General features: G+C 39.8%; 2 protein-coding genes across 2 annotated transcripts in view; one reads left to right on the forward strand and one right to left on the reverse strand.

The window, feature by feature from the left end:
- Positions 1-23237, reverse strand: part of LOC134813470 (calmodulin-regulated spectrin-associated protein 1-B-like) — a 52473-nt gene that overhangs the window by 25327 nt on the left and 3909 nt on the right. The window contains exons 10-22 of the mRNA XM_063821264.1: positions 22993-23121; positions 22669-22772; positions 22227-22474; positions 22012-22123; positions 21696-21864; positions 21409-21522; positions 20601-20813; positions 14727-14798; positions 14316-14551; positions 14067-14164; positions 13727-13878; positions 13442-13544; positions 13075-13175 (exon numbers count right to left, since the gene is read on the reverse strand). Of these exons, the coding sequence (XP_063677334.1) occupies positions 13075-13175; positions 13442-13544; positions 13727-13878; positions 14067-14164; positions 14316-14551; positions 14727-14798; positions 20601-20813; positions 21409-21522; positions 21696-21864; positions 22012-22123; positions 22227-22474; positions 22669-22772; positions 22993-23121 (1851 nt within the window). The remainder of the gene's footprint in view (positions 1-13074; positions 13176-13441; positions 13545-13726; positions 13879-14066; positions 14165-14315; positions 14552-14726; positions 14799-20600; positions 20814-21408; positions 21523-21695; positions 21865-22011; positions 22124-22226; positions 22475-22668; positions 22773-22992; positions 23122-23237) is intronic.
- LOC134813475 (uncharacterized) lies at positions 1130-2332 on the forward strand. Its single transcript, XM_063821270.1, has one exon. The coding sequence runs from the start codon at positions 1210-1212 to the stop codon at positions 2290-2292; it is 1083 nt and encodes a 360-aa protein (XP_063677340.1). The 5' UTR covers positions 1130-1209; the 3' UTR covers positions 2293-2332.

The following is a 23237-nucleotide window of genomic DNA, read 5'->3' on the forward strand; positions in this document are numbered from 1 at the left end:
ACCCACTTACAAAGTTTTAACTATGTAACCTTTTTACGTTAACTTGTAGCTGTGCATGTTTATAAATTATCATCGGAGCTGGTTTTAGTAAAGAGCATTCTTGTGTCGGCAAATCCCTTTTCAGACGGATTTGTCTGTACTAATAACTGAATAAGGGTTGTTTCTGTCATAGACAGAAACAAAGACATGAGTTGAGTTTTTAACTCGAAAGTGTGACTGAAACCATGAGTAGAGTTTCATAACTTGAAATGCGTTTTTAACTATATTAAGTAAATTTATCTTCTATTTTATTCTTTAAGACTCTTTAGTTCTACTATTTTAATAGAATTGCAATAAAAGGCTTTCATTTATTTTGGCTTCAGTTTTGAATTACTTTTGATAGGTTATTAGTTTGAATTAATGAAAGGATCACAACATTATTACACCATGAGTCCTTGTAGAACACTAAAAGCCACTACAGTGCACGCTACACAGAGTTTTCAGTGACTTAAGTTATATAATGCTAGAATATATGTACTAGAATATTCCGGATAGCCTACATGCTTACTGTACAGTAATAATTCCCTTGCGATCACACCTCAGATTCGATGATAACTTAACTTATGTGTCTATGGTGTAACTGTAAGTGTAAGTGGCACAGCATTAAATATTATGTAGCGTTTACATGTTCGGTTGTAATTTTAAGGGTGTAAGCTTGTTAATTGTTTTCGTTCTTCGAATATTTAAAATACTAATTACTTGTAAAATAATTTGAAACATAAGATGATATTTTTGAACGGAATTTACGTTATTTGTGTATTTAATTACTCGATACTGCAAATGTCACCACGTTTTATAAATACAGCATCCATATATACACCCGACAAAAAATAGGATAAACTGTCCATAATTTGCAAATACACGACGCGACAAAAATGTGATAAATTGTCCTTAATTTGCAACCCCTACAATTTCATCCAATCAGAGCCTAATTCACATATTTAACTGCACATGTATTGATTTAGCTGCACGCGTGTGAGTGTAGGTTTTCTCTTATTCTCTGACAGACTCACTATACGCTCTTCCTGACCTTGTTCTCGCTTAGACGTCAACAAATTGTGCTTAATATTTCGCTTGTACATTCGTTTTATCTCGTGTTATTTGCGCAAACGTTTACTTCATATGTGTTGATTAGTTTTGTTTGTAGAGCAAAAACGATAAGCATTTGCGATGCAAGGCGAGGGATCGGAAGATTTCGACTCAACAATAGATCCTACGCAGGGATCAGAAGATTTTAACTCAACAATAAACATTCTGATAGCTACCGTGCTGATATTATGCTTCATAGTGGGACTTGCTGGAAATATCTCTGCACTCCTTTACTTCTGGTCAGCAGGTCGTAAATCTGTAGCGGACAAACTTTACATAGTTGTTGTATCTGTGGATATAGGGACATGCGTCTTCCAAATTCCCACCATAGTTTCTTTGCTAAACAACCGTGATCCTATGCTGTATGCAGACTCCTTCGTATGCGGAAGTCTTACTATCGCCGTTTTCTTCCTGCTCCGCGTATCCATGTTTTTAGTGGCAGTCATGAGTGTGACCAGGAGTTTTGCCATAATAATACCCCATCGAGCCAGGTCAGTATGTACTATGAACCGGATTATTGCAGTGATAGCAGGGTACTCCTTCATCTTGTTGTTCATTGATGGAGTTTTGTTTGCGAGTGGTTGGATGAAAGCTATTTACTACCGGACCCTCCGTTCCTACTGTTCCTACAAGCTGACAGAACTAGCGCCACACTGGGCTGCGGTTATGTTCGAGATCGCGTTTGAGATAGAGGTATTCATTCCGTCAGTTATAGTGTTCGTCAGTTTCCTTGCTGGCACCATCACCCTAGCAAGGAATGCAGCCACACAAGAATGTACTGAAAAGAAACAAGTCGCAAAACCAACAAAGAGGTCACGAGAAATGAAGAGAGCAATGTCGTGCACGGCTGATAGCAAGAAGATCTCCCGCCAAGTGTCCGTCACCATTACCCTGTTCACATCACTGTTCCTGATCTGCAATATTCCTCTCTTTGTCTATCAGTTCATCTACATGTTGTCTAAGTATGTTACAGCAGTTAAGATCATGGTTGATAGTGCGGCAGTTAATCAGAAGTTCGCTCATCTCCTTTGCTTGGTGTTACCCTACGTCCTGAACGCTGCCCTCAACCCGTGTCTGTACTTACTTAGGATGCCCCGGTATAGGACGGAGTTTATAAGTTGGGGCTGCAGGTTACAGCAGGGGTTGTGCGAACTTTTTCATTGATTTTGAAATGGATTTGGTTCATATTAAATGGTAATTTTTGTTATGTTAATATTATTATTAATAGTGATCTGAAAATGTCCTCATATGATAATGAATATTTAAAAACTGCGAACAAAAGTATCAACATTGATGACTGTCTTGAGTTTATTAGTGGTATTTTTTTCCCGTTTTTTAGTTTCACAGATATCTTAGGATCTGAATATATACTTTGTCTAACTTATTCGCTAACTATCTATATGTCACCGCTCTGCCGCTCTGGCACTTGCACTGATTGGCATTCCTGTGGGCGCGCAATTCTATACCGGTCACTGTTGTTCCACAGCAGCGACACAGCATTGACACAGCGCGGCGGTGGCATATCAATTATCATGGCAGCGACAGCGGGATAGTGATGAAAACGTCTCAATTCAAAAAATTTACATTAAAAGATAACACTTTAAATGAAAAACTTGGATAATTGGGCATATTAGATACTAGAGAAACACCCCCTTACTCCTTAGGACGCAAGGAGGATTAAGACCACTCGGGCTACATTACACATATTCCTTCTGCATCATTCTCTGTATCATTTTGGCTAATAACAGAGTAACCTAGTAATCTGGATAATAATGCTATACTACTAGCACATTTTGGTCATGGATCCAGCTTTGCGCTCAACTATACCGAGTCAAAATAGGGTGTCATAAATAATGGTGAAAAAGCATCCTTCATTTAATTCGCATTAAGCAACCTATACTACTTAGTAGTATATGCATGTATTCATATTATATACTCAGTTAAATTATCTTTTGATTAAAGTTTACTACGTGTGTGGAATGTGGATTCTCTCACTCTCCCTCTCCCACAATAATCCATTAATTTGCAACTCACTTCAATGATAACCGACTTAGCTGTTCGTGTGTTCTGTGTTTTTTGCGTGCATGTATATGTGGATAGGTTTTCTCTTTTACTCTTTAACTGACCTAACGCTGTTGCATCCTTGTTCTTGACTTAAACTTCAACATACAATTGAGCTTGATATACCGCTTAACTTGTATTTTATTCGTTCTATTTGCATAAACGTTTGCTTGTTACGTGTTGATATCTGATAACTGTTTGTAATTCTGAAAAACTGTTTGCGATGCAAGTTGAGGGATCGGGAGATTTCAACTCAACAATGAACGCTACGCAGGGAGAAGGATCGGAAGATTTCAACTCTTCCCTAGACAATCTGATAGCTACCGTGCTGATACTATGCACCATAGTGGGACTTGCTGGAAATATCTCTGCACTCGCTTACTTCCTGTCAAAGGAACGTAAAACCATCCCAGATAAACTTTATATCATCGTTATTTCTGTGGATATGGGGACATGCACCATCACAACAATTCCTATCATAGTTTCCTTGCTAAATAACCGCGATCCTATGCTGTATGCAGACTCCTTCGTATGCGGAAGTCTTACTATCGCCGTTTTCTTCCTGCTCCGCGTATCCATGTTTTTAGTGGCAGTCATGAGTGTGACCAGGAGTTTTGCCATAATAATACCCCATCGAGCTAGGTCAGTATGTACTATGAACCGGATTATTGCAGTGATAGCAGGGTACTCCTTCATCTTGTTGTTCATCGATGGAGTTTTGTTTGCGAGTGGGTGGATGAAAGCTATTTACTACCCCAAGCTACGTTCTTATTGTTCCTACAAGATAACAGAAAACTGGTCTGCAGTTATGTTCGAAATAGCGTGGGAGATAGAGGTGTTCATTCCGTCAGTTGTAGTGTTCGTCAGTTTCCTTGCTAGCACCATCACCCTAGCAAGGAACGCAGCCGCACAAGAATGCACTGAAGTCAAGACGCCAACAAAAGAGGAAAAGAGGATTTCAATGTCAAAATCGAGGTTGCCAATTTTCTCCATATCTGATGTTAAGACGTCAACTAAAGAGGAAAGGAGGAGTTCAACACCAATGACGAGGTTTTCAATTTCCTCAAAATCTGATGTTAAGACGTCAACAAAAGAGGAAAGGAAGAGTTCAAAGCCAATGACGAGGTTGTCAATATCCTCCACAGTTGATGTTAAGAAGATCTCCCGCCAAGTGTCCGTCACCATCACCTTGTTCACATCATTGTTCCTGATCTGTAATATTCCTCTTTTTGTGTACCTGTTCATCTACGTGTTGTCTAAACATATTACATCAGTTAAGATCATGGTTGATAGTGCGGCAGTTAATCAGAATTCCGCTCATCTCCTTTACTTGGTGTTACCCTACGTTCTGAACGCTGCCCTCAACCCGTGTCTGTACTTATTGAGGATGCCCCGGTATAGGACAGAGTTCCTCTCTTGGGGACCAAGGTTACATAAGAAGATACGCGAACTTTTGTAATGATTTGGTTAGGGATTTATTAACTTTAGTTGAAGAGTTAAGAATTTTGTGGAAGAATAATAATCATCTGCACGTTTCCCCACGTTTACAAAGATCGCGATAAGTGCTAATCGTGCATATAATTAGCCTAATTGAAGATGTTAAATTCACGGATGAAATATGGATGAGAAACTTCGAAAATCGGGCATTGATATATTTGCCCAATTACTGAGTCCAAGTGAAAGTATTCTGTAAGAAAATAACTTATTGATAGGCCAATAGGTTGAACACAGCGAGTCATAGATGCTGACACCTGCCGAGTCAAAACTGGGGGTTCCTAAAATATAACCTAACTACTACTAACTAGACCGCATAACTTACAGCATATAATATACTTAACACTTAACATGATTATTAAAAGATATTCGGCGCTATCCAAACAATGTAACTCACAGAATCAGTGTTTCTGACAGCTAGTAAACTGTCCTCGGCACTCGTGATCACCCGGCCACCCTGACCCTGAGAGTCGTCGATTCTCTATCGGCCCTGACCCCTGACCCTATAAATTCATGAGTGTGACCAGGAGTTTTGCCATAATAATACCCCATCGAGCCAGGTCAGTATGTACTATGAACCGGATTATTGCAGTGATAGCAGGGTACTCCTTCATCTTGTTGTTCATTGAATCTGGAGTTTTGTTCAATGAACTTTTTCAATGATTTTGAAATGGATTTGGTTCATATTAAATAGTGATTTTGGTAATGTTAATATTATTATTAATAGTGATCTGAAAATGCCCTCATATGAATATTTAAAAACTGCGAACAAAAGTATCAACATTGACGACTGTCTTGAGTTTACAAGTGGTATTTTTGTCCCGTTTTTTAGTTTCACAGATATCTTAGGATCTGAATATATACTTTGTCTAACTTATACGCTTACTATCTGGCTGTCATCGCTCCGGCACTGATTGACATTCCTGTCACTGTTGAGTGTTGTTCCACAGCAGCCAGTAGTGACACAGCAGTGACACAGCAGTGACACAGCAGTGACACAGCGCGGCTGTGACACAGCGCGGCTGTGGCACAGCATGGTAGTGACAGCGGGATAGCGATGAAAACGTCTTAATTCAAAAATGTTACATTTAAAGATAGCACTATAAATGAAAAACGTGGATAATTGGGCTCATTAGATACTAGAGAAACACCCCCTTACTCCTTACTCCTTAGGACGCAAGGAGGATTAAGACTCCTCGGGCCACATTACATATATGGACACGTTCATTGAAGTTTGAGGATATTGGTAAATTTCTAAAATAGCGTTTTCGACGATAGTGGCTTAATTTTAGCATCTATTAATCTAGCGTGTTCATAAGTTCTGAACATTAGCCACGTGACCCATACTCCCATATGCACTGCTCAGAAATAAAATGTATTGCTTTTAGGCACTATAATGTAAAAAATGTCACATTTTTGTGACATTGTTTACCATAGCTGCCCAATTATCATTCCTTGGTCTGAAATATAGTAGATTAGGTCAATCTAACAATTATGATACAACTTTGGTTAAAGGGCACGGATCGAACGGCTTTAAGGCAATATTTCGTAAACTTTGTCACACTCAGAATACGAGACCTCTTTTCTATTGTGAGGTGTCCTCAAAACCCTTTCAACTCATTATTTGATGGTTCTTCTGCCAATCATAGCCCTAAAATATGTTGTTTTGAAAAGTTAGCTAATACATGCACTTGGTTATTGGGAAATGATGTAAATTCTGTCACATTATATGGAATTTGAAATTCTGGGTGAATTTCCGAAATCATTTATATCTGATTTTGGTGTGGAAGGCGGGAAAACTCTATATAAGGACGATACACGGATACAGTTGATTCAAGTATAGGGCAGTTGATGTAAACATCGTCACAAAATGATACGACATCGTAAATACCTTACAAGACATTTTTGTGGCGGACCAATTTGCGACGACCGAAATTTTGGCGGTCCGAAAATATGGCGAAATTGAACAAAAACCGTCACATTTCGGACGTCACAGAAAATAAGGGAATTTTTCATCATTTTGTTTTCTGACACAAAGGAAATTCAAAATTTTCTAAAAATCGGTAAAATCATGTTGAAACAAAATGAAACTTATAAATCGATTTCTTCATCTTCCTCTAAGGGGTCCGGCTCGACTCTTTCAGTTTCACTTATTGAGTTTGGTATTAAATTGTTTATCTTGACTTAGTCTCTTATAAGACGTTTATGTTAGCACATAAATGTAATTTATTGTAAATTTAAAACGTATTACTTGACATCAAATTCATCATGGAATATTGTGTTTATTTGTCCCATCATATCACTAACTTTTCAAGAACAAAATGAATTGATGAAGCCACAATTATTGGAATAAGCTAAAAATAATGCGACGGATTCTATTACGACGACCGAAATTTTGGCGGTCCGAAAATATGGCGAAATTTCGGGAAAACCGTCGCATTTCGTACGTTATAAAAAAGTCTTGTAAGGTAGGTTACATTTTGCGGGGAAAATCTATATAAGGACGATACACGGATACAGTTGATTCAAGTATAAGGCAGTTGATGTAAACATCGTCACAAAATGATACGACATCGTAAATAAGTTAAATTTTGCGGGAAAACTCTATATAAGGACGATACCCGGATACAGTTGATTCAAGTATAGGGCAGTTGATGTAAACATCGTCACAAAATGACTAGACATCATAAATAGGTTAAATTTGGAAGCAATGATTATAGAATGAAATAGTCTGTGATTAACATATTACATGTACATTATAAAATGGGCAGGGGTTTTTATATTTCCTGTATCTCTGTATATACAGAGATACAGGAAATATAAAAATACATGTATTAATCATTTCGGACTGTAATTAGGACTGTTCACGTGAAAGAAATTTTATCTAAATTTTACAATGACGTACTCGTATGTGACGAAATTTACATTTCTTGACCCTATTTTGAAGAACCATACCTCGGTTAGAATTCAATGTTTTTCCAGGAATTATTGGTTGATTATTGTTTAGCAAAATAGAACTCAAGTTTAACAATGCTGAGTTTAATTTTACTAAGTTACTGAAATAGTGAAATATGACGAAATTTATTTTTCCTGCCCCAACAGTATAATTTCAATGTGATGAAAAATTGGCATGGGTTTCTATATTTCCTGTATAAATCCATTCTAACTATAATAAGGACTATTGATATGAAAGAAAATCTATCTAAATTTTAAAATGACGTATGTGACAAAATTTACATTTCTTGCCCCTATTTTGAAGAACCATACCTCGGTTAAAATTCAATTTTTTTCCAGGAATTATTGGTTGGTTATTGTTCAGCAAATTAGAACTCAAGTTAAACAATGCTGAGTTTAATTTTACTAAGTTATTAAAATGTGACGAAATTCACTTTTCCTGCCCCAACAGTATAGTTTCAATGTGATGAAAAATGGGCATGGGTTTCTATATTTCCTGTATAAATCCATTCTAGCTATAATAAGGGCAGTTGATATGAAAGAAAATCTATCTAACTAATGCTATGGCTGATGTGACGAAATTTACATTTCTTGCCCCTATTTTGAAGAATCATACCTCAATTAGTATATAATGTTACTTTATCACCATCACTATGTCGATAAATTAGTTATTTTGCCAACAAATAGCAAATAAAGTTATCATATTTTTTTTGTGACGAAATTTACAAATTTTTACCCTGTTTAGGTGTTGAAATTTTGCCAATGTTAACATATCACTGCCATATAATAATTTATATGACCGGCGTATGGTTGAAATATTGTTAATTGATCCATAGTGCGTAATATAGGGAGTTTAAGTTGGTATACTAATATTTGCTCAATTTCACACATGTTGAGATATCATACAAATTTATGTGACTAAATTTACCTATTTCTGTCTTCTGTATTTGTATTTGCCTATAACAATGAAATATGTGAACAATTCCAAACACATTCAGCTCACAAAATAATGCTAGACTATTCGGCATTTCTTGTCAGGATGTCATAAACATCCCTCATATAAATTTCTTAAATGTGTGACGGAGTTTACATGGTGCTACCATTTAACGAAAAAAGTCGCTAAATATGTAGATAATAGTCATATGCAACTATCCTATAAATTTGAAATTCGAAAATTTGGTCAAACACGGCAACAAGGGGTCCATATATAAACTCTGTCACATTTTTATAGTGTGACAAAGTTTACAACTCACTGCCGGCCGCATTTAAGCGATATCTTATCGTCTGATAAAGATATCGTTATGCGACAAAGTTTATCTAGAGGATGAAACGATTATCCTAACCATTGAGGGTTTATATAGTTTTATAGTGTGACACATTTAACATCATCGTGCCATTTAGTAGGGTCACTAATATTTACCAATGTCCTCAAACTTCAATGAACGTGTCCATATACCTTCTGCATCATTCTCTGTAATAACTGTATCATTTTGGCTAATAACAGAGTAACCTTGTAATCTGGATAATAATGCTAGCAAATTTTGGTCATGGATCCAGCTTTGCACTCAACTATACCGAGTCAATATAGGGCGTCATAAATAATGGCGAAAAGGCATCCTTAATTTAATTCGCATTAAGCAACCAATACTACTTATGTATAGTATATATTATATGCTCAGTTTAATTAACTTCTGATTAAAGTGTACGTGTGTGGATTGTGTATTCTCTCACTCTCCCTCTCCCACAATAATCCATTAATTTGCAACTCACTTCAATAATAACCGACTTAGCTGTTCGTGTGTTCTGTGTTTTTTGCGTGCATGTATGTGTGGAAATGGAATGTGGATAACTATATGCTTTCCCGGTTCTTTTGCGATAGTCAAAACGCGACAACTAGCGCTGGATGGCGACAACTAGCGCTATCCAGCGCTAGTTGTCGCCATCCAGCGCTAGTTGTCGCTATCCAGCGCTGGATAACGCTGGCCAGCGCAAAATATATATGTTCGATAATTGTCGCTATCCAGCGCTAGTTGTCGCCATCCAGCGCTAGTTGTCGCCATCCAGCGCTAGTTGTCGCTATCCAGCGCTAGTTGTCGTCAGCTAGCGCTGGCCAGCGCAATATATTTGCGATATTTCTTGTCAGCTTAACGGGTGATACTCTGTACTCGTAAAATTGGAAATATTTTTTCAAATCCAAGTCCAACTCGGTGCGCATATATTTGTAAAGGTACGGTTATAAACCTACATTTACAATCGTCATCTAGCGTTGGCTTACTAGCTGGGCGGAGCTCAACTTACTGGGCGACGCTCAGCCTGTCATAATGACAGGCTGAGCGTCGCCCAGACAGTGTCATTCCGCCGAATTTCTATTCTAATTGTAATATTGCAAGTATATAGTAATATCGCAAGTATTTGATTTTGATCGTTGGCATTGCGCTGGCCAGCGCTGGTTAGCGCTGGTTAGCGCTGGCCAGCGCTAGTTGTCGCTATCCAGCGCTAGTTGTCGCTATCCAGCGCTAGTTGTCACGACAATTATCGAAAATTTATCAACAATTTGTATTTTGCGCTGGCCAGCGACAACCAGCGCTGGATAGCGACAACTAGCGCTGGATGGCGACAACTAGCGCTGGCCAGCGCTAGTTGTCGCCATCCAGCGCTTGTTGTCGCTGGCCAGCGCTAGTTGTCGCTATCCAGCGCTAGTTATCGAACTGTTTTCTGCGATGGCCAGTTGCGCTGGCCATCGCAAACTATCGCGTGCGACAGTGTCGCATAGCCAGCGACAACTAGCACTGGATAGCGACAACTAGCGCTGGATGGCGACAACAAGCGCTGGATGGCGACAACTAGCGCTGGATAGCGACAATTATCGAACATATATATTTTGCGCTGGCCAGCGTTATCCAGCGCTGGATAGCGACAACTAGCGCTGGATAGCGCTAGTTGTCGCCATCCAGCGCTAGTTGTCGCGTTTTGACTATCGCAAAAGAACCGCTTTCCCTTTGACTCTTTAATTGCTGACCTACGCTGTTGCATCCTTGTTCTTGACTTAAACTTCAACATACACTTGTGCTTGATATACCGCTTAACTTGTATTTTATTCGTTCTATTTGCATAAACGTTTGCTTGTTACGTGTTGATATCCGATAACTGTTTGTAATTCTGAAAAACTGTTTGCGATGCAAGTTGAGGGATCGGGAGATTTCAACTCAACAATGAACGCTACGCAGGGAGAAGATCGGAAGATTTCAACTCTTCGCTAGACAATCTCATAGCTACCGTGCTGATACTATGCACCATAGTGGGACTTGCTGGAAATATCTCTGCACTCGCTTACTTCCTGTCAAAGGAACGTAAAACTATCCCAGATAAACTTTATATCATCGTTATTTCTGTGGATATCGGGACATGCACCATCACAACAATTCCTATCATATTTTCCTTGCTAAACAACCGTGATCCTATGCTATATGCAGACTCCTTCGTATGCGGAAGTCTTACTATCGCCGTGTACTTCCTGCTCCGCGTATCCATGTTTTTAGTAGCAGTCATGAGTGTGACCAGGAGTTTTGCCATAATAATACCCCATCGAGCTAGGTCAGTGTGTACTATGAACCGGATTATTGCAGTGATAGCAGGGTACTCCTTCATCTTGTTGTTCATTGATGGAGTTTTTTTTGCGAGTGGGTGGATGAAAGCCATTTACTACCGCAAGCTACGTTCTTATTGTTCATACAAGCTAACAGAAAACTGGTCTGAGGTTATGTTCGGGATAGCGTTTGAGATAGAGGTGTTCATTCCGTCAGTTGTAGTGTTCGTTAGTTTCCTTGCTGGCACCATCACCCTAGCAAGGAACGCAGCCGCACAAGAATGCACTGAAGTTAAGACGCCAACAAAAGAGGAAAAGTGGATTTCAAAGTCAAAATCGAGGTTGTCAATTTTCTCCATATCTAATGTTAAGACGTCAACTAAAGATGAAAGGAGGAGTTCAAAGCCAATGACGAGGTTTTCAATATCCTCCACAGTTGATGTTAAGACGTCAACAAAAGAGGAAAGGAAGAGTTCAAAGCCAATGACGAGGTTGTCAATATCCTCCACAGTTGATGTTAAGAAGATCTCCCGCCAAGTGTCCGTCACTATTACCCTGTTCACATCACTGTTCCTGATCTGTAATATTCCTCTTTTTGTGTATCAGTTCATCTACATGATGTCTAAACATATTACAGCAGTTAAGATCATGGTTGATAGTGCGGCAGTTAATCAGAATTCCGCTCATCTCCTTTACTTGGTGTTACCCTACGTTCTGAACGCTGCCCTCAACCCGTGTCTGTACTTATTGAGGATGCCCCGGTATAGGACAGAGTTCCTCTCTTGGGGACCAAGGTTACTTAGGAAGATACGCGAACTTTTGTAATGATTTGGTAAGGGATTTACTTATAGTTATATTACTTTAGGTGAAGAGATTTTTGTGAAAGAATAATAATCATCTTCACGTTTTCAAAGATCACGAAAAGGATATTAACGACTGTTTCGAGTTTTCAAGTAATATTTTGTTTTCCAATTTTTAGGTTTTTAAAGATCTGAGTGGATTAATTGAGTGGATTAATTGTCTACCTTATATGCTTTCTTAAGTGCTAATCGTATATAATAAACCTAATATAATTGAAGATGTTAAATTCACGGATGAAATCATGGATGAGAAACTTCGAAAATCGGGCATTGACATATTTGCCCAATTACTGAGTCCAAGTGAAAGTATTCTGTAAGAAAGTAACCTATTGGTAGACCAATAGGTTGAACACAGTGAGTCATAGATGCTGACACCTGTCGAGTCAAAACTAGGGGTTCCTAAATATAACCTAACTACTACTTGCTAGACCGCATAACTTACCTGTCTTAAACTATTACGAGACGTTGAGGTTCAACTGAAGACCACACCTCACATATATTGACATCCTTCGGAGGGACACGGGGCTTGACGACAGCAAGGAGATAAACAAACTCATACTGGATTGACAGATTTGGAAAAAACTATCTCTGTTCGGACGTTGAAGCCGCCCTAAGTCGAGGCGAGTAAGTCGTGAAGTTCAACTTCTTCTAGTAATTACGTAAGCAATTTTGGTCAAGATATTAAAGTACAGCAAACAGGTAGTAATAGTATGAACTGAACGTATTAAATATTGTTTTCCTGAGTGGTCATAAAATTGTGCTACAATCTGTGACATATTCGTGAAAATCGGCGGTCTGGGGCTGAACTTCAGATTATGAGTCAGAGACAAGGAATTCGTTTCCACTACTCCCAACTATGCAATAGTTTCCGTAATATAAATATTATACCGTATGTAAAACTAATAATTATTAATTGACAGTATATAATTTACTGAACACTTAACATGATTATTATAAGATATTCGGCGCTATCCAAAGAATGTAACTCACAGAATCAGTGTTTCTGACAGCTAGCAAACTGTCCTCGGCACTCTCGTGATCACCCGGCCACCCTGAACCTGAGAGTGGTCGTTTCTCTATCGGCCCTGACCCTACAGAGAGGAGTGATTAACAATGTTAATTATCAGGAATGAAGTGCATCAATGCATGTATTCCAGTCATGAAGTCAAAGATTTCGGCTGATAAAATTGTTTAAATCATGACGTTTTTAATTTGATCTACAGCTATATCACAGACTTGTGATCTGCCAGAAATTTATCATTATAAATATAAATTTAAACAACTCCATATTTGTGCGATTGTTTACTGAGAAAGAGTAAAAAGTGCGTAAAGTGCGTAAAGACTAAAGAGTGCGTACCTAGTCCCACACCAGCATCTTCTAGAGGGACAAAATAGGAAAGTTTCTTTCGGTCTACCTTGTCCTCTCCTATCACTTGGGTGTCTTTCTTGAACGGACATTCCTGAGTAAAGGTAAGTTTGAACGAGTGAATCTTAATAATTGAATCCTAATTTAAAGCATCATCAACACTATTTCAAGCATAGTGTATTCCAAACATCCGGGATTTGCTCTGGTGTAAAGATTAACCAGCTCCTTTAAGGGATATCTTCTAAGATTTGCTACACTGTAAAGATAAACACGAACCACTCTGGCTGCTGTCTCCTCCTTAGGAACCAGCTCAATAGCAGGAACCTCTGGGGCATCAGATTCAGACTTCTCATCCACAAAGGAGACACTCTTGCCAGCTCTCCTCGCGGATTTTACACGCCGTTTGCTGGCTGCTGGCTCTTTTTTACCTGAAAGTATGTTATTATAGAAGAAGTACGAATCAAACAAGGGAACGTGTTAAATATGAAAATAGAAAAGAATGAAATGAATATTATCTTAGGTCTTAATTAAGGCTCTTGACGTTTAAATTCTACAATATCATTTTAATTTTTATAAATTGATAACTTTTTGTTATTGTTAAGTGTATTGTGCTTACCTGACTTTGATCTAGTCATCTTCTCACTCTTCACCGACATGTCATCCTTAGTCTTCCCTTTCTTTCCTTTAGCTCCTTTACCGCCTTTAGCAGATGAACTGACAAAGACTGTAGTTAATAACGGGAAAATAACATGATGTTCGGCACTGTATATAATACATTTCTTGACCACGTTCTAGGGTAATAGTTGTGGGTGTAAGTTACATACATTATCTATTACATTAATAATGTAACAGTTGAGTTACTTACGCAGCTGAGCTATTTGAGGTAACACTTCCTGGTCTTCGAGGGAAGCTCTTTCCTTCCTTCTTAGCAGTGTCCTTCCCGCCTTTACCTCCTTTCTTACCAGCTGCCCCTTTACCTCCTTTCTTCCCTTTCTTGGACCCCGAACTCTTGTTTGAACTGTCACTCATTTCTTCGATCTGTCTCTTCTCTTCTGCTAGCTTTTCTTCCAGCTGTCTCTTCTTGTCAAGTTCCTCTCGTTTCTATGAGAATATAGTTTATAAGAGGGATTATAGATGATCATTTAACTAATTAACAAAAACACGTGGCAACGTAGATAAAACCTGCTACTTTCCCAGTCAATAGACCCAATGTGTACCAATTAAACAATCAATTAACTCATTAGTCACAAGATAGTGAAATAGTAAATCCTCTTACCTTCCGATCCTCCTCCTCTTGTTGCTTCTTGATAGCATCATCCCGCTCTTTAACTGTCATCAGATAGTCTCCCTGAGAAGAGGTTAGATTAATATTCAAAAGCAACTAACAGTTTAGTTGTATGTACTGCAGTAGTGACCAAGATATAAGTGACAACATTAGAAGAAATAATTTGATATTTTCAAGAGTGGATTATATTTTCCCATTATATTTATTAGCGGTATGCCCGCCCTACGGACCATTAGTAATCCACAAATTAGTTCCGCGCCCTACGCACTCTGCATTATTGGGAGTAAGATTAAGAAGATCCTACTTTTATTTTCAAAAGTCGAGATGTTGATAATAATCCATCCTTGCTCGGCATCACGTGAGATGTTCTCAATTATACCAGTTACCAAGCTTTGATAATACCAGATATCCAAACTTGCTATTTGGTGAGTTAACGGAGACGAAGCTGTAAAGTGTGTGTTGTTTGTTGGTCAGACACCACGCGGCACAAACCAACCAATCAAAACACAGTATTCACACCACGTACACAAACCATCCAATCGCATAACACAGTATTCACACCACGTACACAAACCAACCAATCAGACCACAGTATTCACACCACGTGACACAAACCAGCCAATCATAACACAGTATTCACACCACGTGACCAAACAGAACGAAGAAGATCCTTTGTCATGCCTAGGCTAAGTACCAGGCACGAACAAATCTGTTATTCATGATTTTGACCCACATGGCCGTCCAGCACCACGATCAACCCATAAACAGTTCTTGTAGGGGTAACAGTAGTATTACTCTCAATTTTCAGAGTAGGATATCATGCCATCAGTAGACAAGGTAAACAAATGGTAAACAAAGCTCTGATTGATTTCGATTACTGGAAGAAAGTCTGGTGGGAAACTGGGATAAAATCTTAGTAATTCTGTCACCACCCTCACTGGGATAATATCTTAGTAATTCTGTCACCACCCTCACTTCCATATTCCCCTGGCCTGTGTGTCTCGTTCCCGTTTCTTGTTTTCTGTAGCTACTCGTATTTCGGAATTTCGTCTACTTTAACACTTCATCCCCGTCTTTCGTTTCTTTTAATCTCTTTCCACTAGCATTGTCATTTTTTACTTGTTAATCCCTTTCTCACTTGTTCATTTCATCGATCTTTTAATCGGCAAGTTACGATCAGAAAGAAGAATGTTACGAGATAAATAAAATGATGAATCTTCTCATTTTCTCAATCTTCATCTCTGTTAGAAGTGCTAGTGCTACAGTAGGTAGGTACACGGTTTCTGTAATATGTATATCAGTGCTTTGTACTACATAAATAGTTGTCTGGTTGGACTTGGCAAGACATTCCCGGCAAGGTCCAATAACCGTCAACCCCACATTCAGAAAGTTTAGATTTCCTCACAGATCAATGTTTCCCCCCTAAAATTGTATTATGCCCTAAAAAAGGTCAGGTCTTCTTTTAAAAATGTCCTCTTTGGCACCAAATTTCCTCCAAAAATCCAAAATTTGCCGAGTATTTGCCGATCTGCCGTCTTTCTGAATGTGGAATCACAGTATATAGTGATGATCTCATTTTTCGGAACTTGTTTCAGACACCCTGTTTTTGATTGAGGAGCACTACCCGAAGGCATTACTCGGCACTAACGCCTTGTTCACAGCGGTACACCAAGTACCAACCGAATACCGCACAGCATGTACTCTGACGGTGATATCCAGTTCCAGAACTCACTCCCGGTATGGAAACAGAGAAACCTGGAACGGTGACGTCATATTCTCTGCAGATACCGAAGAGATGCTCCGGATAGGACTATATCCAGGGCGTGGGAGCTTATCAGTGCGAAGGAAACAATGGATAACTATCATCCATGAACAGTGGGCCATGGATTTTAGTTATCCAGAAGCAGATGAGGAAGGGAGACTGGAGTTCAAGTTTGAGTTTAACAAGTCCGAGTTTGTGCTCAAATGTGGTGATGAGGTGAGTGTTTCTTCTTGAATAGGGTTCTACTGTAAATTGTATTCCCATTTTTTAAAATTTATGATAAAATTGGAAATATAAATTCATAGTCCAGCTAATTGATAAATTTGACTTTTGATGAGTTATCTTCCAGATAATGATCACTATGCCATACGATTACGAAACGGATACTACTGCCAAAGAGCAGTTTTAAACAGTATTAACACGGTCAAATTCCAATTTGGGACAGAAGGAACAGGTTCAATTCAATATGCTCAAAGTTGTCCAGGTAAGTGCTCAGCGATTGTGTGGTTGGAAAATCGAAGCATTGCCATTATTTTAAAGACTTGTTTCATTTACTCACTTCATTTTCTTATTTCTCTTATGCCCTAAAAACTTAACAAGATTAGGTCTTCTAAAAATGGATGAAATCATACATTCTACAGCAGGGGTTAAGACGTGGAGACGAGATGGTTGGTGTGGCAGTTTTTTCTCTCAGCCTGACGGTAGTGCTTCAGAGTGCGATCCTGATGCGGAGAAATCCTGTTGTGGGGAATGGGGGAAATGTGTTACCACCGACATGTGTTATTGTGATCATTGTGTAGACTACAAGATGGTGCAGGAGATAAGGGAATCAGGGGGGAACTGCTCAATAGTTAACTCTAGGGGGTTCCTCAAACACACCTGTTTTAACGATACTAGTCAACAAATATCCTACAAGTGTGCTTACGCTGATGTTTCCTACAACATACAGCAACGTCCAGCACTAATTTTACCAACACTGTGGTTTGGTGTACATACTGAGGTTTGGAGATTAGCTGGTGTTTCTGAGAAGTGTGAGAACGACACGAAGGTTTATCAGGTGTGTGGGTTTAACATTGATTGGAGACTTCCACTGGTCCCAAATAGTACGATAACAAATAACGAAGTGTTCTGCGGGGGATATCTCTGTCCTACAAAAGTGGATGGAAAACACAAATATATAGAATGTGAAGAGGAATGCAGTGTGGATAACGGGGACTGTTTCATAACCCAGGATGCAACATCGTCTAAAACAACAGCCCCTAACACTGAAACCTCTGAAACAGCACCCTCTAACACTGAAACCTCTGAAACAGCACCCTCTTACACTGAAACCTCTGAAACAGCACCCTCTAACACTGAAACCTCTGAAACAGCATCCTCTAACACTGAAACCTCTGAAACCGGACCCCCTAACACTGAAACCTTTGAAACAGCACCCTCTAACACTGAAACCTCTAAAAAAACACTTCCTAACACTGAAACCTCTGGAACAGCAACCCCTAACACTGAAACCTCTGAAACAACAACCTTTGCAGTAGCAACCCGGAACTCACCAAACCCAATAACAAAACCCCCTGTAACACAACCCTCCAACAACCCTCCAACCCTCCAAAATGAGTTCTTGTGTCCGGGAGAGGATAGAGGGTACGTCCACTTAAATGATCTCTGTAACGGTGTAGAATCATGCGGGTCAGAGGTTTGCAGAGTAGCAAGAGATCTTCCAGCAATTAGCTTCTCTGTAGCAGATCTACTACAAGTACAACATGGAACAGCGTTGAATCTATGCCAGTCCTCGAACTATGAAGTCCGACAGTTTGAAGGACCACGCCGAGTTGATATATTCGGGGTTCCAAAGACCATGATATCTGTTCCAACCTCTCCAACTTCCTGCACTGGTCTGTTTGGAGAACATTACCTGTATTTGAGCTGTATGAACCTCTGTGAGGACACAACGTGCCCTCTCAATGATAACAAAGCATTAACACACGACTCATGCCCGGGACAGTATCCAAATAGAGTCTTCACTCTGACTGACAACTCTTACCTTACATTCGTTACAAAATCAGATAATAAAGGAGGTTACCACCAGGATTACTTGCAGTGCGATAACGGTCGTTGTATAGAGTACAAGCAAGTGTGTGACCTCCGAGATGATTGCGGTGACATGAGCGATGAGCTCAACTGCAACAATCACGTGATCTGTGAGAACACTATTCATTCGCCGAGGCCAAAGATCATCAGTAAAGCACAAACGTGCGATGGTATTAACGACTGCTTCGACCTTTCTGACGAGTGCAATGCATCCTGTGGTAGAGAAATACTAGGGTCCTGGTTTCTGAAAGCCATCTGTTGGTCCATGGGCATCTTCGCTGTTATTTTCAACACTGTTTCTGTATTCAGAGGTCTGTGGTCTCTAAGAGAGCCCAGCTGCCTCTTGGTCTTCTACGACAAGGTGTTAGCCAGCGTAATGGGGTGCGGGGACCTCCTAGTGGGGATTTACCTGGTTACAATATCTGTATACGACAGTATTGTGTTTAGAGAGAGCTTCTGTAAGTTACAGGCCGCATGGTTTACTGGGAAGGAGTGTAAAGTGCTAGGAGTTATAAGCACGGTAGGATTACAAATATCCCTCTTAACAATCACTGCCCTCAGCCTCTTCAGAGTGGTCGGAATGTTCAGGAAGTCTCTTCTCCTTCCACGATGTACCAAGACTAAGAGGAAAGTACGTGTTGTAACAAGTGGTGCAAGAGTTGTAAGAGTTGTAAGAGTTGTAACAAGTGGTGCAAGAGTTGTAACAAGTGTTATAAAATTTGTAACAAGTGTTGTAACCATGGTAACATGTGGTTTAGTTGCTGGAATTGTAGCTGTTTCTGTGAGTGTCGCTGTGATACCCTTGATACCTTCTTTGGAGGACTACTTTGTACAGGAACTTTACTACGAGGATGACAACAAGCTTCTTGTCGGTATCGCAAATAAAGCCAAGCATTTCAATATACTGAAAGCGTACTACGGCAGTAATGATCATGATTCATATCATTCATATGATATGACATGGAAACGTGTTGGTAAGTTGGTGGATGGAATGTTTAGTAAAAACTGGTATTGGAAGTATGGATTCATGGTGAAGCGCCCGGTCCATTTCTATGGAAACGATGGTGTGTGCTTGTTCAAATACTTTCTACAAAGTGATGATGCAAGAAGGAGTAGGGACCTGGAGCCAGCAAACATCACCGCTCTGGACATACACGTCTTCAAGACCTACACGTGGGATAATTTCCTACACACCGGAACAGAAAGTATATTCACGTGGAGTATTCTCATTGTCAACCTGTCATGTGTCATAGTGATCACTGTCTCTTATATTGTGTGTTACATGAAGAGCCGCAATAGTTCTCCTGAAGAAATAGAGGAGGATCACGATCCTAAGGCATCAGAGCTGATAGAGAAAATAGGACGAAGGATCCCAACCATCATCGTAGCAAACTGTATCTGTTGGGTGCCTGTCATCATCATCAGCACTCTTCATAACCTGAGTATTATTGATGCAACTGATTGGTACGTAACCTTGGCAATGCTAACACTACCTCTCAACTCAGTCCTAAATCCTATTATCTATCACGACACTATCACCAGCTTCTTCTCTGGTGTGTTGTTTCGTCGGGCTGGGGACGGTTCTAGTGAGGGTAATGAGCTGGAAACAGTAGAACCTGAAGATCAAGGGAGGCCGGTGATACAGAACTGTAAAACTGGAGGAACTGTGAAAAGTTGAGAGAAAATTGTTGAACTGATGCGTTGACATTAACAAAATTGTGTACATTTCGCGCAAGGGAGTTGCTTATCAGTTTACCCCTTCTACTACACTTTAAAAATAATTGGGATTTCAACTGAACGGCATTTTAAGACGTTGGGGATTTAATTGAGTCGAATTGTGATTGATTGGGATTGTACTTGAATTGGATTTAAAGTATTTGGGATTGTGAGTGATTGTGACTTTTATTTGATCAGATTAACGAAGAATAGTTAATAATAAAGAAAAGAATTAAAACAATATCAGGATACAGCCACAAGATACTGAATAAGATAGTATCAAGATAACATCCCACCTTGATCTTGAGAGGAGGAGCGGGAGCAGGAGTAACGGGGATATTCTCAATAACAGGAATTCCTCTTCTCAGAGCTTCAGACTTGTCCTCTTTCAGTATAGTGAAGCTAGCTCCTACTGCTGGGGGTTTGGAGAAGTGAGTCTCGATTGTTTTGGATATGTTGGTCGTTAGTTCGCTTGCTGAGATCGGCTTCGGCTTGCATTCTTTCTCAACCTGAAAAATGCAAATGCATTGATTAATACTGATAACGAATCGTTATTCGGGTGCTATCCTGCCACTATCAGGCTGCTATCCGGCTACTATCCGGCTACTATCCGGCTACTATCCGGCTACTATCCGGCCACTATCCGGCTACTATCCGGCTACTATCCGGCTACTATCCGGCTACTATCCGGCTACTATCCGGCTACTATCCGGCTACTATCCGGCTACTATCCGGCCACTATCCGGCTACTATCCGGCTACTATCCGGCTACTATCCGGCCACTATCCGGCTACTATCCTGCCACTATCAGGCTGCTATCAGGCTGCTATCCGGCTGCTATCCGGCTACTATCCGGCTACTATCCGGCTACTATCCGGCCACTATCCGGCCACTATCCGGCTACTATCCGGCTACTATCCGGCTACTATCCGGCTACTATCCGGCTACTATCCGGCTGCTATCAGGCTGCTATCCGGCCACTATCCGGCTGCTATCCAGCCACTTATAATTATTATTATCGACACCAACAATATACTTATATAACCCAAAACGTATGTAGCTTAAACAAGAGCTGATACGTTTCTTTATGAAATAAAAGCTCACCGTGTCTACCCATCTTGCAATGTTAACGTAGAATTCCCTTTTCTCTTCTGCTGCCATCTTCATCTCCGCTACTATTTCTTCTCCGCTCTTCCTGCGTACATGTGTTCTCTTCACCTGCAGGGGATGAAAACAATTCAAAATGATAAAATTGAAAAATTATTACGTTATTGAGATAAATAAAAAATTAATTCTGATTTTTCAATTACTCATATATTCGGTTAGTTGGACAATCAAAATTTCCGAACTTTTGACTGTCGCCAACCCCTCCCTTATATTTGAAACCTCACCTCTCCAGGCCGGGAAGGTAACGACTTTGAAACCAACCCCGCACCAGCCAGCGGGTCCGGCTGTGTAGTTTTACTTGGGACAGGCGGTTCTTCAGCTGGTTGAGGTTCAGATTTTGTGGGTACGATCTTAGCGTCTTCTTCTTCGTCATCGCTAGACGATTCTGATTCACTGGGACAAATTGGATGGTTAGGAGATAGCTCCGAATTCGATTAAAATATTGTTTGATAATTACTTAAGAATTGCTCTTCAAATCAGGATCTCAAGTATAACCCCGATTTAATCCTAGAATGGATGGAGAAGGAATACTGTGACTACCTGGTAGAGTCCACACTTTCTGTAGCTTTGTGTAACCTACGGAGTGACTGTGGGGTGGGTCCAGTTCCAATATAACCATTAACAATTACACTCTCATCTTCTGCTTTCAGTTCTGGGCATTAAATAGGTTACCAATACGAGGATAACAAATAGAAAGTTGCTAAATTTCCTACAGTCCTAAAACTTTTAGGAATATTGAACAAAATCTCACGAACCTTCCTTAGCTTCAGCGATCATCTGATCCAGACTCCCGAGACTCTGTGAGCTCTTAGTAAACCCCGTTACAGTGGACTGTATCAGAGCAGAGGAGTCGGCAGGATCAAAGTACTTATTAGGACGCAGGTCTGTTTCATCTTGACTGGATATAGCTGAGTCTTCCTCCTCCCCTTCTTCCTCCACGTTCGGCAGCTCTGTGTATTTTATTATCTCTCTTTGTCCCAATTCAGGGATTAACTTCTCAGGCCTGTAACGGGTTTATATTTTATGGGCTTCAAAGGAACAAATCTTAAGGTCGGGACTAAAGAGGTCATTTATACTCGAGTATATACTCATAATCCGAGACTCACTTAGAGTGAGTCAAAATTAGGTACTCATAAACATAATCCAGATCTGTTTTAAAGGTAACGATTAGATTACATAGAATAAAACTACACTCACAGATCAGGAACAATCTCTATTATCGGAAGTAAGGGTTGATCTAACTCATCTGAAGATGACTCAGAACTGGACTCCAGACGACCTGTGATCGGTTCCAATGACACCTGAAATAAACAAGGTAATCAGGAAATGGGTGTTAAAGTTTGGGAGTCGTGATGCTTCTAACTGTACATCACATTGAGATTGATAACAAGCAACACGAACATTATTGTTCTTGTATTTCAATGAACTTGTCCCCTACCTTAACTTTCTTTTATATAATATGGCAATGTTTTATGATATATTATGGTAATATAGCATATTATTTAACTTTTAAACTCATACCGGGCATTTCTCTAGCTGCTGTGATATCTCTGTAGCTGCAGCAGCACAGTTCATATCTGGTTCACCTGACCTCTCATCCTCCTTCAGCCAGCACTCAGAGCTAAATTCGTTCCTACTTGTCCCTTTTACCTGAACAGTAACTGAGTTGAGGAACATGACGTGTGTGGTTATAATACCAGGTACATGAAAATAGTGACATTATACAGTCTTATGTACATGATACTATATCAAATGGTGAGGAATTC

This window comes from Bolinopsis microptera, chromosome 3, assembly GCF_026151205.1.
Source record: "Bolinopsis microptera isolate Bmic1 chromosome 3, MBARI_Bmic_1.0, whole genome shotgun sequence".
Taxonomy (NCBI): domain Eukaryota; kingdom Metazoa; phylum Ctenophora; class Tentaculata; order Lobata; family Bolinopsidae; genus Bolinopsis; species Bolinopsis microptera.

Excerpts from the sequence above, each read along its gene's own strand:
- LOC134813475 (XM_063821270.1), top strand. The coding sequence starts at position 1,210 with ATGCAAGGCGAGGGATCGGAAGATTTCGACTCAACAATAGATCCTACG.